Source organism: Giraffa tippelskirchi, chromosome 3 (genome assembly GCF_054371585.1).
Source record: "Giraffa tippelskirchi isolate mGirTip1 chromosome 3, T2T-mGirTip1v1.2.pri, whole genome shotgun sequence".
NCBI lineage: Eukaryota > Metazoa > Chordata > Mammalia > Artiodactyla > Giraffidae > Giraffa > Giraffa tippelskirchi.
The window spans coordinates 90,053,087-90,070,654 of NC_137277.1; the positions used below are offsets into that span (position 1 = coordinate 90,053,087).

The 17,568-nt window shown below is 40.3% G+C and overlaps 1 protein-coding gene across 9 annotated transcripts in view; it reads left to right on the forward strand.

Moving 5' to 3' along the window:
* The window catches only part of STK39 (serine/threonine kinase 39), a 316,521-nt gene that overhangs the window by 54,301 nt on the left and 244,652 nt on the right, over positions 1–17,568 (forward strand). For 5 of the 9 annotated variants that reach the window (XR_014080206.1, XR_014080205.1, XM_081582614.1 and 2 more), the window contains exon 2: positions 8,954–9,066. Coding sequence is in view for 5 of the 9 variants with exons in the window: in XM_081582614.1 (XP_081438740.1) it covers positions 8,954–9,066 (113 nt within the window). In the remaining 4 variants the exon portion in view is untranslated. Of the gene's footprint in view, positions 1–6,921; positions 7,018–8,953; positions 9,067–11,837; positions 11,966–17,568 lie in introns of those variants that run through there. The other 4 variants (XM_081582617.1, XM_081582618.1, XM_081582620.1 and 1 more) reach the window with 4 other exon arrangements.

A 17,568-nucleotide genomic window follows, 5' to 3' on the forward strand; every position in this document is an offset into this window, starting at 1 on the left:
GGATCTCCTGTGTTCGAGGCAGGGGCCTCAATGGAAGTGTTGGTTCTAGAGTCCTATGGCTGTCATGTTAAGTGCTGAGATGAGGCTGTACTGAGTCCTTGAGAGCAGAGAGGAAGTGACTAACTCTGCCTGGAGTTGTTAGAGAAGGCGGCGTCTGAAGAAATGATTCATAGCTAACCCCTGGGGTTGGGTTGTCAACACTCCCCACCCCCTTCACCCCATCAAAATAGGATGATCTTTTTCTTAAACGCTGAATACACATTCACGGACAGAGAGGGCCTATGGTTTACTCTACCTTTCCTGTTGGTCACTGTCAACATTAGAACTTGAACCTTGAAGTGAGTGCTTTTTAGGCTACAGCTGTACCCCCTTATCCACAGAGGATATGCATTTCCAAGACCTCCAGTGGATGCCAGAAAAGGCAGATAGTACCGAACTATATATATATATATATATATATACACACATATATATGTGTATATATATATACACACACACACATATATACATACACATATATATATGTGTATGTATATATATACACACACACGCACACACACACATATATATATATATATATACACACACATACCTACCTTTACATACCTACCTATGATAAAGCTTAAATTATGAATTAGGTACTGTAAGAATTTAGCAGTAATAAAATAGAACAATTACAGCAATATACCGTAATAAAAGTTAGGTGAGTGTAATCTCTTTCCCTCTCACAATGTCTTAAAAATTTAATGCCTTTTCCACCTTAAGTAAACACTTATCATGCACTGTGGTGGCAGTTTGAGGTGAGACAGTGAAATTAGCACAAATTTCTTTTTCCTTCACGATTTCACAGATGGAAGATGACTTCTTACCATATATCTTAGCAGTCTCTGCAATATGATTTTTTTCTTTCCTTATGAAGTTGAGAACTTTTGCCTTTTCACTTAAAGAAAGCACATGGCAGCTTGTCTTTGGCAGACCCAAATTGCAGCATCACTACTCTTGCTTTGGGGACATTAGTAAGTAAAATAGGCTTTACCTGAACACAACACTGTGAAACCTTGACAGTCGCTCTGATAACCGAGACGCTAGGTGATTTACAGGTGAGATTTGCTGGACAAAGGGATGATTCAAGTTGAGAGTGGGGTGGAGTTGGATTTCATCACACTGACCAGAATGGTGCAGAATTTAAAACTCCCAAATTGTTTATTTCTGGAATTTTCCATTTAATATTTTCTGACAGTGATTGACCTTGGGCAAATACCATCACAGAGAGGGAAAGCACAAAAAAGGGGGGATGACTGTAACTGTGATTTTTTTTTTTTAAGTGGCAAGTAGTTATATTTACAGAGTGATTGTTTTATCTACTGTGTATCTTTAAGAAAACCAAAAATGTCTAGGAGTGAACCGCAGTATCGATCACATTGAATGAGATGCGCATTAGAGTTTGATACTTAACAGCTTCTTATCCTATATATGCCACTCCTCTTTGGTCAGGTGCCTAGACTTTACCTGATCCCTTAATCATAATTTTCTTTATGTTAGATAATCCCAGTCTGCCTTCTCAGTTTAGTAAATGTAGAGAATTGTGTAAAATTTTAAAAAAAGATTAATTGTTGCTTTAGGTGTAGCTTGAGGTCCAAGGTGAGCATATGACATTAATTCCAATTTGATCCCACACACCAGTTTCCCTCTATCTCCCCTGCAATCAGAGCCTGGGGTGCCTTTTTGTTTTTCTGTGGTATTATCAGATGGTTCTTGCTGAGCTGCAGGTAAGCCTTGCTTTTCTTTGGTGAGATCTGTGACCTCTAAAGGTTTTAACAAGCTAGGCTTTCCCAGTGAAGGTAGTTTATACAGGTCAGTGGTGAAATGCAAGTTCATTCACTGAGTAGCCATTTCTCCACCTCACCCTGTTTTGTTTTTACAATAATTTTATTCATTTATTTATTTTATGTTTTGCCAGTGCTGGGTCTTCGTGGCTGCACAGGCCTTTCTCTAGTTTTGGCTAGCAAAGGCTCCTCATTGTGGTAGCTTCTCTTCTTGCGGAGCATGGGCTCTAGGGTGTATGGGCTTCAGTAGTTGCAGTGCATGGCCTCGGTAATTGTGGCTCCTGGGCTCTAGAACACAAACTCAGTAGCTGGGGCTTCTGGGCTTAGTTGCTCCTCCGTATGTGGAATCTTCCCGGACCAGGGATTGAACCCCTATTTCTTGCATTGGCAGGCAGATTTTTTTTACCTCTGAGCCACTAGTAAACCCCTCACCCTGAGCTTGATGATTTTTTATAGTAAGCTCTAAATCTACTCCCACAAGCCCAGAAAGAGACTGTACTCACTTGTTCTTTGGACAGAGGCAGAAGGACATAACTCAACCAGCTTGGCTGTTACACAAACCAGGTCACTTAGGAAGGTCACCTGTTTGTAGCTGCTGTGAGAAATGTGGCCTTGCTGTGCCTGGCCCCTGTATCTGACAGGCCAGCAGTAACATCTGTTTTGCAAAAGAATCTGTCCACCAAATTGCACCTAACACTTGTCTCACAGTTTCTGTTCTTTGTGTTTGAGGAGTTTATGTTTACTGTGTGTTTACTGTGCCTGGGTTCCTTTCACATAGAACGCCTCGAACCACCAAATCGTTCTGATAGTTTTTTCTGTGTGTGAGCTAGCAGGATGAAGTGGATGGCAACGTGGTGACCTGTGGTTAAATCAGCTTGGTCCCGTGTCCTGAGTACATTCACATATTATGTTGAAACATAGGAAATGTGACCATTTTGATCTAGAAGAATGACAATTTCACATGTGTAAGTGAATAATTGGAAATTTGTACCCTTATGTAAGAAAGGATACATTTTTGAAGCCAACTAGCAGTAACCCAGGAAGGCAAATACAGCCTGTGGTGAGCTTTTATATCACTCACAATATTTTTATATTTTTACACGTTAATCGCTAACCTTAATTCAGGAGCTCTCACACAAAATTTTGAATTTGCAGCTTTTCTGCAATAGTCGCAGTCTCACCCCGCCCGGTCGGTGATGTCCCCTGGTGACCGTGGACCAAGGCAGAGTGGCAGCTGTGTCCCCAGGGGGCTCATGTGTGTGTCCATTCATACCTTGGCCAGCTTCTGACCCTCATGTGATCTGACCTGATTGGCCTCTTGGACTCTGAGGTTGCTCATGTGATATAAATAGAGCACCTTGAGTAAGATGGATAAAGAGATTTGGAAGAAATTATCAGCTGGACCGAAGTCATTTGTTTTGTTTACTACACACCATCAGCCAGCCTCTAAAAGGAATGCCTGATACAGCTCTGGACTCGATTTGCCAAGAAAGGACAGCTAAGCAAGCATACTTAAGGAGCTCGCTAGTTCCTGTGCTAAGAGATGGGCAAACTCTGGTTAAAGCTTTGGCTTGATGCTCTTCATTTGAGTAGGATGTGATGGTAGATTGCTTCCCCACCAACCATTCATGTCACAGGCTAATGTTATGCTTCGTTTTGTTTATCTTTTTGCTTTTTAAATCCTGACTTTTATGAGAAGTGACCACTGAACAATTGACCATGTCCTAACTTTAACATGAAAGTTCTTGTCGACTAATATATATTTTAAAAGTACTAGATGTTTATGCTACATTGTATGTAATGGTGGGGGAACTGAACACAGAAGAGAATGTTCATCAATTAAAGAAGGGCTGAATGCAGTGTGGCCCATAGACATTGTGAAATACTGTGTGGTATTAACATAACAGATTGACAGGATACCAGTTGACCTGGAGGATTTTCCCTGAGAAGTACTAGCTGAGATTTAATTAGTACTTCCTGTGTGGTAGGCACAGTTCCAAGGGCTTTCCATGTATGAACTCATTTGATTCTCACAGTTGCCCTATGAACTTGGTACTATTATTGATATCTTACAAGGGAAGAAACTGAGGCTTTGAGAAGATAAGAAAGCTGTTTAGGGATAAGCAATTAGTATGTAGCAGGGTTAGGATATGAACTCATGCAACCTGGATAAATAGACTTTTTAAAATCATTTTGTTAGGGTAGATATCACAAGTACATTTTCAGTGTGAAATCTAGCTATAGATTATTAATTCATGGCTGTTCCTGAATTCTCTGGGTTATTCTCTTTATTTTAGACTCATTTAAGCCCATCATGCTGTATCAGATCTTAGAAATCATTTAGTCTTATGGTTTCCCAGTTTAGCCCACCTCTTCCTCCTTTTAAGCCAGCTGAATCTTCCTGGTAAGCAAAATGAAACTGAGTCCTGACCTGCAGCTACTTTCCCCAATATAAACTACGGATGTATTCTGTCTCCTTCACGATACAGATGGAAAACTGAGTCCTAGAGAGATAGCCTGACGTTTATTGAGTCGATGTTTTCCGGGAATGTGAAACAATTGTGTTATTAGGTGTTGCAGGTCGTTTTATTATGCCCGTTAAGGAAACGGAGGAATAGGTAGAAATAGGCCCAGTATCACTGAACCCTGGGAATCAGAACCAGGATTGGATAGAATCTCTGTCCGACCATCCTTTCAAAGGTCTTGAAGATTACAGAGGCCTACCAGAGGCCCTTCAGTTGAATCTTTTCTCTTATTGCTATTTGAATTAATTAGGAAGTTTTGGGGGGATCCCCTGGTAGCTCAGCTGCTAAAGAGTCTGCCTGCAATGCAGGAGACCCTGGTTTGATTCCTGGGTTGGGAAGATCCCCTGGAGAAGGGAATAGCCACCCACTCCAGTATTCTGGCCTGGAGAATTCCATAGACTGTATAGTCCATTGGGTCTCAAAGAGTCGGACACGACTGAGTGACTTTCACTTTCACTTCAGGAAGCTTTTGAGAACTTCTGAGTTGTATAGCATAATTAGCATAGGTGATTGTGACTTTAGAACAGACAAGGAAGGTCTTTTGTATGAATCAGCTGGGGCTGCCCTAACAAAATACCTTAAGAATGGATGCCTACAACAACAGAAATTTATTTCTCACTGTGGTGGAGGCTGGGCAGCCCAGTTCAAGGTGCTGGCTGATCTGGTTTCCGATGAGAGCTCTCTCCTCTTCCCTTCCTGTCCTTACCCATGAAGTGAGAGGTTGGACTCAGTGATGATCTTTGAGGCTCCCTGTACCTCTAAGTGTTGTTCTTGATCTCTCTACAGTTGAAGGAAATCTTTGGATTCAAAGTGGACTGTTCCAGATTGTCCAGTGAGTGGTTAAATCCTTAACGTGAAGTGACAGTCACCTCAGGTTCTAAAGCTTCACATTTGTTCTTTATCGAGATGAGAAGCTGCCAGTTGTTCTTTAGTCAGCTGCATGTATAAAGCAGTAACGGTCCTCTAGTTGTATGGCTCTAATAAAAGACTTTCCCCACCACTCACTCCTCTTTAAAAAAATAAAATAAAAGTTTTTGTTGTCTATTATCACTTAAAAATATTTTTCATACAATTTTTAAAGGTGACTTTCCACCTACAACTGTTACAAAATGTTGACTATATGCCCCATGTTGTATAGTACATCCTTGAAACTGTCTTATACCCAGTAGTTTGTATCTCCCACTTCTCCACCCCTATGTTGCCCCTCCTCCCCTTCCCACCGGTAATCACTGGTTATATAGAGGAACCTGTATATCTGTGAGTGTATGTCTTTTTTGTTATATTTAGTAGTTTGTTGTATTTTTTAGATTCCACATTTAAGTGATATCAGGCAGTATTCATCTTTCTCTGATTTATTTCACTTACCATAATGTCCTCCAAGGCCATTCATGTTGCTTGCTGCAAACGGCAAATTTCTTTTTCTTATGGCTGAGTAATATATCTATTGTGTGTGTGTGTGTGTGTGAGAGAGAGAGCTTCTGTCTCCATATATCTGTTGATGGACACTTAGGTTTCTTCCATATCTTGGAAATTGCAAATAATGTTACTATGAAAATTGGAATGCATATATCTTTTAGAATTAGTGCGTTTGTTTTTTTCAGATACATAAACAGGAGTGGAACTACCAGGTCATATGGTAGTTCTATTTTGAGCTTTTTGAGACACCTCCATATGGTTTTTCACAGTAGCTGCACCAATTTACATTCCTATCAACAGTGTACAAGGCTTCCCTCTTCTTCACATCCTTGACAACATTTTATGCTCTTTTTGATGATAGCCATTCTGATGGCTATGAGGTGTTATCTCATTTTGGTTTTGATTTGCATTTCCCTGATTATTGGCCATGTTGAGCATCTTTTCATGTGCCCATAGGCCATTTGCATGTCCTCTTTGGAAAAATGTCTATTCAGTTCTGCCCATTTAAAATTTTTATTTAGTTATTTATTTTAAAATTTATTTTTTTCCTACCCATTTATTAGTTTGTTTTTTGATGTTGAGTTGTAGGGTCTGTTTATATATTTTGAATATTAATTTGTTTTCAGTCCTATCATTTGCAGATATTTTCTCCCATTCAGTAGTTTGTCTTTTCATTTTGTCAGTGGTATCCTTTGCTGTGCAAAAGCCAACTCAACATCCTTTTTAGAATTCTTCTTTGTGTCCATGTTCTTGCATTTGTCTGTGGAAGCCAGAAGACTTTTATAGTCAAGGACTTAACTGACTCTGAGTGGTAGCCCCATATCACATACACTTATTTTATCCTTTCTGGAAATTTGTCGTCTTCTTTCCTGTTTTCCAGTTTTCCCAGTTTGAAAATGGTCTGAGATGTGGATGGAGAATGGAGAGGTGGGACTGGGGGGTAGTTTTACAATAGATAGGGCTGAGCTTCCCATCAGCAGCTCATTAAAGGTGTTTGTTGATTTCTCTGCTGGGTAGCAGGCCCAGTGCTAACTAGCTACTTATCATTTTCTCTGTGGGCTCCCTTCAGCTATGGTCTCTTGTTCTGAAGACCTTGACTGGAAAATGCACTCTGCTATCAGCAGGGCTCTTTGTAGTGTTTGGCTCTGGTATCTGGAGCATTCTGGATTGAGCCCAACATGCTGTGATCTGCATGCTGGTGAGGTTGATCCAGTGGGACTTGGAATAACAGTTGATGGAGAAGGACTGAGGTAAGGGAGAGGGTGGTAGTGGTGGTTTACTTGCTAAGTCGTGTCCGACTCTTGGTGACCACATGGACTGTAGTCCATCAGGCCCCTCTGTCCATGGGATTCTCCAGGCAAGAATACTGGAGTGGGTTTGTCATGCCCTTCTCCAGGGGATCCTCCCAACCCAGGGATCAAACCAGAGTCTCCTGCATTGCAGGCAGATTCCTTACCACTGAACCACCAACTGATGAGTTGATCATTCTGAGAACTGAGAACTGAGCTCTAGAGAGAGTGTGGCTCACTCGGACCTTCCCTCTAGGTTGTTTCTGTTTTCTCCAACAATATAGGGCGATGTAGAAGATATTTTCTTAGCAATGGCAAAACAAGGCTGCAAGGGAAAAGTATGCTTATGGCTTGTGGGTAGAAGAAAAAAAGCATGGACCTGGGAGTGTGGTAGACCTGACTCAGACCCTGGCTCAGGTACTTGTTAGCTGTGGGGGTCCCAGTGTTCTCACATGTAAAACGAGGCTAATAACAACAACAAAATGCACAGGCTTGTAACAACAATTATACAAGGAAAATGCCGACTGTATAGTGGGTGGTCAGTATATGTGGATTTGCTCCCCCGGTGAACACAGGTGGGGCTTCCTGAAACGGAATCCTTGAAGTTGGAGACCTGTCTTTGGAGCATTTGGGTGACCTGCTGGGTCACCAGGTCAGGGGGCCAGAGCTGATGGTGAGACCACAGGGCAGAACCTTTGCACCAAAGGCATTCATTTGGGCACTTCTGTTGGGGTGGGGAAGCCTTGATTTGCACAGGAAATGTCATGCCTCTATCTCACATGTATCAGGATAGCTGATACTGGTCTCTCCTCTTTTTTGATAAAAAGAATCTCCCCTCCCCCATTTGGGTGATATTTAGCAACTCATTTGGGAAAAAGTACCCAAAGAAAAACTTCAAGGAGAAGACGGTCACATCCGCCCCCTTTTGCACAGGCTGTTTCTCTCCTTGGCAGTCTTGCAGTGGGAGAGGATTTATGTGATGAGAATGAGATTTTTTATATTCTTTGCAGAATTGAGATGCCTTAACCTGGAGGTCTTTTTGCCCCTTTGGAATATAAATCCGATTAGAAGCTCTTTGTGCTCTGCCACAAGTCATTACACGTCTACATTTTGTTCTTATAAAATATGGATAATGACATGACTCTGTCTCCTAGGAGTTTGAGTGCATTAGCTAATGATCATGAAACCTTAGAAATGGGAAATGCATATGAATGCTGAGAGCTTTTGTAATTACAGGTTTGCATCATTTTGCTTGGCATCCTTGAAGAGGCCTGCTTTCAACATGAGAATACTCAGGTTGATTCCTGTTCTTCTAATTGTAGAGCAAGCTTGGAAGAGATAAACTCAGAGAGTGTTCAGAGCAGAGAGTCATAGCATCTCGTGGAAGCCCTCAAGTAGCTTAGGCTGGAGTGGCTTGGTTTGGGCTGAAGTGGGAGAAGAGCTTGAGATATTGTAAAGTCACCACAATGAGAAAATACCAGTGCCCAAGGATGGTAATGGCTTCCACGCAGGGTTGTAATGAAAGGCTCATGTCTTTTATTCTTATGACATCAGATATATTATTTTCTCACCTTTATTCTAGGCAGCTGTGAACACGCTGTATTGCAGTGGGCTCTTTTGATGTGGGTCACCTTCCTGGATTGTTAAGCCTCTGGAGTGTAGATACTGTCTTTGTATCCTCTAGAAAAATCCAGATTTTCCTTTATCTCATCCAGATAATTATTTTTGAACTTAAGAAACTCTTTAAAAGGATGTCAGATGGTAATGTGTTGAATACCCAAGTTATAGAAACTTAAAAAAAAAAAGTATTAATTTATGTGGGTAAACTGACAGTAACCTGACAGTAACCTGACAAGTGTGCCATATGACAGCTGACGTTGTTTTCATTTCCTTTCAGGCAGTGGCGCTACAGCTGTGGTTCAGGCTGCTCTGTGCAAACCCAGGCAAGAACGTGTAGCAATAAAGCGGATCAACTTGGAAAAATGCCAGACCAGCATGGATGAACTATTAGTAAGTCAGAGTGAATGGGATATTGCTGGTTGCTTTTCTTATCTTATGTAGAGATGGGTTGGAGAAGCAGGAGAGGAGAGAGCAGAGGCCACTTGATGTTTTCTCCCATTTGGACACATGTATTTCTTGGAAAGCAGCCCACATGGCTTTTTCCTCCTTATGACTGTGTTGTGTAATGTACAGCTCACTTTGCTTTGACAAATAGAATTTTACTCAGTCCTCATAATCCCCAGGTGGGGGTGGTCTCAGTGTTGACACTGCTTTATGAAATGAGGGAATAGACTCAGATGACCTAAGGTCATGTGATACTGAATTGGATGATGAGCTTCTGACACAAAGAGGAATTACTCCCTAAACAATTTGCTGGCCCTTCTGGCGTTCATAAATCACAAAATCTCCTATAAATTTCAGTTATTCAAAAATACTGCAGGGTAGCTTGCATTCCTATTGGCGAATGAGAAGAGTTTGTTTTTTGGTCTTTTTTGGTACAGGGCAACTTGTACTTCTTCTAAGTAAAGTATGTTACATAAATAATTGCAGCTTGTCGGTGTGGCTGTGACTATAGTAGCATTGGTTGGTTGGAGGATCATTTGCTTTTGGTTTAGCTGACTCATTATTAAATGAACAGCTTGGCAAATGGTTATTAGTTGCCCGGCAAACTGTGAGGGGTTTGAGAGTTTAATCTCATAAATATAGTTGTCATTCCGCCTGCCAATTTTCTTTTTTTTCCTTTTGGTCATTTGTTTGAGGATAATGGAAAACTGCAGTGGAGGAGTTAACTGATTGGTTATCCCGCCACTAATCCCAGGACAAATATTAGTCCAATAGCTCCATACAAGCTACAAAGTATAATGACAGTTGGCTCCAAATGAAGAGGCCTTTTGTCATAGTCTACATTGGGAATGGAATGTCATTAACAAGAGCCTTTTGTCTTTACTCAGAATATAGCTTTTATTTCAGGCATAATTACAGTACACTATAGTATAAATTAAGTACGAGGATAAAGCTGTACTTTTCCAGATCTGTTTGGCCTTACATTTTAAATCAGGCTCCATAAAGCATAGTTTTCGCTGGGATTGAAACAACAGATTGCTGGCTAAAAGTTCAGTTAAAGGAAGGGCTTCCACAATTTAATTAAAAAAAATATTTTTTTTGGCATACATTTAGCACTTTTACCCTCTTCAGAATTTCAGCTCTGCCCTGCTCTTACTGAAATTATTACTGCATACTTCTGTTGCTTGCTATCACGGTGACCAATAAAACTGTGTCTTTGTCATCTGACCAGTTTTCAAGGTCACTTTCTGGCATGGAAAAAGCTTTAAACAAACTGGAGAGAGCTGTGTCCTGCCTTTGCCACTAACTTTTTTTTTTTATTTTAGTCAAGTTACCTAACAGCTCTGCATGATTTAAAGAGAATTGAATCACAAGATCTCTAAGATGCCATTCTTTGTTGTTGTTCAGCCACTAAGTCGTGTCTGACTCTTTGCGACCCCATGAAGTGCAGCACACCAGGCTTCCCTGTCCTTCACCATCTCCCAGTTTGTTCAAGCTCGTGTCCATTGAGCCGGTGATGCCATCCAACCATCTCATCCTCTGTCATTCCCTTCTCCTCCCCTCAATCTTTCCCAGCATCAGGGTCTTTTCCAGGATCCCATAAGGAGTCTCAAATTCTGTGGCTATACTAAGTACATAATAATTTTTTAAAGACCTTGAAGTATACATTTATCCTTATGCCCTGTTTGGAAATATTACTCTTGAATTTGCCTGTGGTAGTTGTATTGGATTATGGTGTTCTGTTGGTGGTCTCACAGTCATCTTTTTGCCACCAGCAGAATATTTAGACAGAATATGTACAAGGCTTGTATGTACTTGTATCTGATAGTTCTGGAACCAGCCTTCAGGGCTGATGCTGTGATCTCTGGTTTCTAACAAGCCCTCCGTTGCCCAAAGTCTCCATGTTTCCCCCCTGCTGACTTTTTATCAGCAGTTGGCTGCCAGTGATGACACCTATGTAAGGGTTCTACTGGAGGCACCGGGACTATTGTCGTTCCAGGCCCTTTTCTCTATTACCTGGGACCAGGAAGCATATCAGTGTCATTTGGAATGACTCATAATTTAGCCAGAGCAGTCATTGTATGGACTAGTGCTTTTCTAGCTTAGTGCTTGGCTCCATTAACCTGAAGTTTTAAGATTTACAAGTTTTCTTATTAGCAGTTAATTTCTTTCTTTCATTTTCTACCTGCTCCCATGCCCATGTTGTGTTAATGGAATATAGCATAATTATCTATTTTTCATTTTAAAGGATGTTTGATTTGTTGCTCTAATCTTTCCTTAATTTTGAATCTTTGACCTTTTGATGTCTTGATATTTGTAGGGATGGAGGGAATGGCTACGGTTCTTTAGGACACACAACTCCCAGGTTCTCTGCAAGCAAAAAGAAATAGAACTGACAGTATAGGTTCCTGCTGTTGCCAGGCTTTTGTGGTGGCCGAGCTCTCGGCACATGACTCGTGCAGAGCAAAGTGGCTGTAATCCTTTCAATGTCTAATCCTGCTGCTGCTCGCGCTTTTATTATCTCTGTGGGTTCACATTTTGGCAGTGTCTGGACATCCGCTATCCTAATAATCCTTTAATTCTGTGAGTGTGTGTGTATTATATACAGGTCAGTGCTCGGTGTCATTTCACAAACTGTGTCATGTGTTAACTGGAAACCATTGTTCTTTCAAGAAACAACGGCCACTGGAATCCTTATCTTGTGGGAGTGTTATGTCATAGAAGTCACAATTACCAGCTATTTGCTGGCTACTGGAACAGCTGCCTCCCCTGCTGAAGCTCTGTCAACCTCCCACCCCTGCTGTCCGCCCTGCCCCTACCCGCCAGCCCTGACTTCCATAGTAAGGTGGGATTTATCCTCACAGGTTGAATGTGATGGCAGAGAATGGTTTGGACAACTGGCCCTGGACTTTGCTTCTTTATGTGATGGAGGCGCTCAGTAGATTTTCCCATGGTTGTGGAGTTTATTCATGGTTTGACTAAAGAAGATTTAAGTGGTCGTGATTTCTTTTTTTTTAATTTATTTTTTAAGTAAATTGAAGTATTGTAGTACAGTACTGAAGTATTGTAGTAAAAATAATTTAAAATTATTTAAAAGTAATATTGAAGTATTATGATTTCTGGGCTTCCCTGGTGGCTCAGCTGGTAAAGAATCCACCTGCAATGCTAGAGACCTGGGTTCGATCCCTGGGTTGGGAAGATCCCCTGGAGAAGGGAATGGCTACCCACTCCAGTATTCTGGCCTGGAGGATTCCATGGACTGTATATTCCATGGGGTCACCAAGAGTCGGACAAGACTGAGTGACTTTCATTTTTCATTATGATTTCTAAAGCAAAGTGATCTTTAGTATCACCTCTGAGAGTGAAGGGAGGAAAAGAAATGTTCAATGAGATCACTGAAGCTAGATAATTGGTAATTTAAGTAAAATTTATGCTGTTCAAATGAGTACTGTGATACCCTCAGGGATACTAATTATTTGGTAAATACCTGAATTTCTACGAGCTTCTGAGGTGGCACTAGTGGTAAAGAACTTGCCTGCCAATGCAGAAGAGACGCCAGTTCGATCCCTGATTTGGGAAGATCCTCTGGAGAAGGGCATGGCAACACACTCCAGTATTCTTGCCTGGAGAACCCCTTGGACAGAGGAGCCTGGCAGGCTAAAGTCCATAGGGTTGCACAGTTGGACACAACTGAAGCAACTTAGCACACACACACACATGGGTTGCACAGTTGGATACAACTGAAGCAACTTAGCACACACACACACATGGGTTGCACAGTTGGACACAACTGAAGCAACTTAGCACACACACACACACGAGTTTCTACGTTGTGCTTAGGCCCACAAAAAGGATGAGTTTGGGTGTATACGTGGGAGGACAAAGGTATGTGCTCAGTAAAAATTCATTTTAACAAAAATTAGAGCACCCTTAAATGTTTTTCTTGGCATCACATGAATAGCATTTAACCTACTCAATCTAAACTAATTTTCTATGCACTCTTGTGAATTTTCATTTGTGTTTTTGACTTTGGTCTTTAACTACATCCTAATCGCTCTGGGTGTGATGATCTTGGTTGTTAATTTTCCAGGAGCTTGGGAGTGTTACTGGTCTGTTCTATATTCTTAACCATCCCAGCCTGGATATGTTGATAATGTCTTGAGATTTGTTATCCCACGTTTGTTGTTAACTCCGTATTTGTTAATCCCACTCCAGTATAAATGACTAATTATAATTAGCTTAACACCCTCTGGGAGATAGTTACAGTTTTAGAGCAGAGCTTGTTAACTCCATAGTTAGGAAAACCTTACTAGATGCTGGGCCCTGGACTAGGTGGTAGGAAAACAAAAGAGAGTCTTCTTTTATTGTGGAGCCCAGGACTGGCCAATGAGTCTCTTCATATTTGCATTGGGTTGGTGAGATGTTTGAGCTAGGAATATCTTTCTGCACTTTTCCCTCTGCTTGTCTAGAAACAGTTTATCAGATTGATAGGCAGATTCTCTAATGTGTACCCCACTGAGGAAGTTTTCGCTTTCCAGTAGGAATTTAAAGTTTCCTAAGTGGGTCTGACCCACAGTCATGCAGACTAGTATATTCTGGTTAAGGATGGCCTTGAGGTTTTCTTGAATAAGCTTGGTTCTCTGGTTTGTGGTCAACCTCAGAGGTCAGGGATGCTACTCGAGGGCACACTTGGCTTCCCTTAAAATTCATTACATAAGTGAAGAATTAATCTGCTTGAGTCTTTTTCAGTCTCTGTCACCAGATGACAATTCCATAGATGTGACACGCCCCTTTCTTTTTTTTTTATCCTAAATCCTACATTTTTTCAGCCTTTGGGACACACTTTTCTTTAGTTTTTCCCAAGGATTGATGAATGTTTTGGTTTATCACCTTGTTTGATGTTTTGATCCTTAGACTTTAATCAATCATATCTTTCTCAACTTTTTTCCTCTAGACTAGAATTCTCGTATTTTTAGTCTGTCCTTGGTATTGAGTTACAGAAAAGTCAGTACCATTTTCTCATTCTTTCATATACATCAAATATTATAGTTTAATTCTTAGGGGCAGGAGTGCCTTGGGTGTAGGAAAAATCATGGCCCTGGAATTGGGCAAAATGCTTCTTTCATCTTTTTAAAAAAAATTTATGTGTTTATTTTAGTTATTCGGCTGTTCCAGGTCTTAGTTGTGGCATGGTGAACGTTGAGTTGCAGCATATGGGATTTAGTTCCCTGCCCAGGAATCAAACACAGGCCCCCTGCGTTGGCAGACCACTAGGGACGCCCCCAAAGTGCTTATTTCTTAAAAATAAAAAGAGAAAAAAATGTCTAGTTAAGTGATTATATTATACAAAAATAATATGTCATGAGTCAGTTCAGTCGCTCAGTCGTGTCCGACTCTTTGTGACCCCATGAACTACAGCACGCCAGGCCTCCCTGTCCATCACCAACTCCCACCATGACAATCATGTCATGATTATTAAAATATTTTAGTTTGTGATGGGTGATGTGAGCAAAATCATTTCAAAAAACAACTGCACCAGTGAGGGATACTGGAACTTGTGACGGAGGGCGGGTTGCCTCCTGGGTCAGAGGGCCTGCGTTCTCCACCTGGGAACTGGACTTGGGATGAATCACTTTCACTTCTGGTCCTCAGCCTCCTCATTTCTTCAGTAAGAAGGTATACTCAGAGGCAAAAATGTATTTCCACCACCAAAAGTTCTATGATTCTATGAATTTAAAAATTAATTTTTAAAATGAAATCCCCTTTTAAGATCATTTAAATAGAAACACTAATTACTAGCAAATTGTGCTTTATAATTTGGGATAGTGTCAAAGCACTCCAGTATTGTGGTGTAACAATAAAAATTCACTGTAAATTCGTAGCTTTGGGTACACAGAGTGCCATCTGTTTCTCCCGTGTACATAATGAAAAAGTTTCTCAGTCTTGAACTAGAAAAATTCTGGCATTTGCCCTTCTCTCCCCGTATCATCTTTATCAAGGTATTTTGCTCTCACTGATAGTATCTTTAAGTAACGTGGGCTCACTTTCCTCAGAATGAAGCCCTGCTCTCATTTTGCTTTCTGCTGTAGTGTGATTTTATTATTTCGCTTCTCTTGATCTGCATTTCCTTCCATAATCCCACTCCGTGCCCCGCCCCCTGCCTCCCACAGGCTCCCTCCTTCCTTCCACACTTCCCTTCCTCTCTAGAGGAACGAATTAGCTATGATTTGTAGCTTATTTTGGAGAATAAAGCTAGATATTTATTTTGTCTAATGTTCATTTAGTAGAATAGTTATCTCCTATTACCTGACATAGGTTTCTCTCATTCTTTTAATGTTTAATTATAGTATTTGGGGACCTCTAAGCAGTTTCTCTTGTCAGAAGGGATTTTTTTTTTTTTTGTAAATTGAGATTTTTAAAAATTAAGAAAAAATTTCTTCTGGTGCATTTTAACTTAATCTCTGTGATTGTTAACACAATTAGAAAATACTTTTGCAAGTCTTTTTATTACAGACAAAAATTATACTGGTTTGAGGACATCAGCTTAAAAAACTGGAAGCTATAATGTGTATGTGTGTTTTGTCTATTGTATCAGTGAAAGTATTTTTCATTCTTTTTGAACTGAAGAACTTTCTAATTAGTAAATTAATGATTTATATCCCAGCACATCCCTTGACATATGTGGTAACAAATTGCATTTGTCTGTTTCCTGTAAAATCTTTTATATCAAGGGAATAGCATTAAAATACAAGCCTATTTTGCTGAATATAGTACTGTTCTGAGCATTCCAGTCTCAAATATCAAATTTTATATTGTCATGTGTCCCTTGCCCCTTGACTTTATAATTATTTTCATATGATTTGGTGTTTGTGCTTCACTCAAGTATAGTCCAACTAAGGGCAGGATTAGAAATGGGAAATTTTTGGATAAATTGAAAACATACCATTTTTAAGGAATTAGAGAATATCATATATGCAAAAGTAATTTATTTTTACAGCTCTAAAGTTAAATTTGCTTAGGAATATGTATGATTTGGCTAGAGAAAACAATTTTCATTTTGGAAACAATTTATAAGTTTTATTGTAGCTGATTGAGATAATTAAATATCCTAATTGAATTTACACTTAAGTATTCTTATGCACTTGTTAGAAATGGCTTGCTAAAATGTTTTAACGTCCTTTTTGTTGAAGAAAAATAAGGAGAAATTAACATTACAAGGCCACTCAGATTTCTGGACTTATGTGTGTTTGGTAACAAAGAGACCCAGAACATATGCACTTCAGAGTAGGAGAAACTGGTGAAAATATTCCCAGTTTGAATACAACTTCAGTTGTGTCTCTTTTTATACTTCACTTTTGCCATCCCCATAGACTTCTGGAAAATGTTACCGCTTGAGTTGAGACAGACGGTTTTATTCTTTCCTATGTTATCATCTTTCTTACTTTGGTTATTTCCACAATTAATTAAGGTGCCTCTGAAAGAGAAGGACTTGGGAACACTCAGGGAGAAGGCTGGAGAGAGATTGGTGGGATTTCTGTTACTATTCCCTGGCAGAACCCCAGACTGCGGTTGTACCCAGGCGTGGAACAGTGCAGGCCACACAAAACAAAAAGACATGTTTCACCTCTCATTCTCATTATTTGGCGATGAAGCCAAGTGTAGCTGTGGTGCTGAAAGCTGGCCTGGAGGTTTCCAGCAGCATCAATTGGCCAAAAGGAAAGAGTCTCTGTGTTTCTGTTTTTAACAAAGTCTTCGACTTTGCTTTTCCCAGTACTTCCAGTCATGGACCATTAAAGGCTGAAACAGCGGTTGTTGATAGCTGAGCCTGGTTCAGATTCCTGATGGCCAACTTTAGGACTTTCAGAACCCATGAGGCGTCCTTGTTACTGTTTGCCAAAGGACTTTTTCAGCCAACTCTGAAAGAAAATGGCTCTTCCCCATTGAGTTTGCCTATGTGATTTCAATATCGCTCCTTTATTCTTTGCCTTCTTTCCTTGTTAACTATTTCAGCAACTTCTTCATTTTCAAGCAAAGTTCTTTAGTTTTTTTTTATTTTTTTAAGAACAGTTTTTGCAGAATGCTCATCGTCATGATGTCATAGCCAAGCAGATAGGCCCAGAGATGAAAGTTATATTCTGTGAAAAGGAGCTATTTACCCATTGTGATTTCTCTGCTGATTTCCTGGGGTTTTCCAGACCTCCACCTCCTCTGACACTTGACCTATTACAACTGCTCTTTCTAGTTTTAAATACCTTTCCACAGACACGATTAAGGCGGTCACAAAATTCGATTCCTTTTCCTAATCCTTGAATGTGTTTTTCCCTGACTTCAAAATACCCAGACTTTCCCCATTTCTGATCTTGTCTTCAGTTTGACTGTACTTGGATAAATAGGTACTAAATCATATAGAAATAAGTATGAAACTAACTGGCGAGGCACATTGGTTGA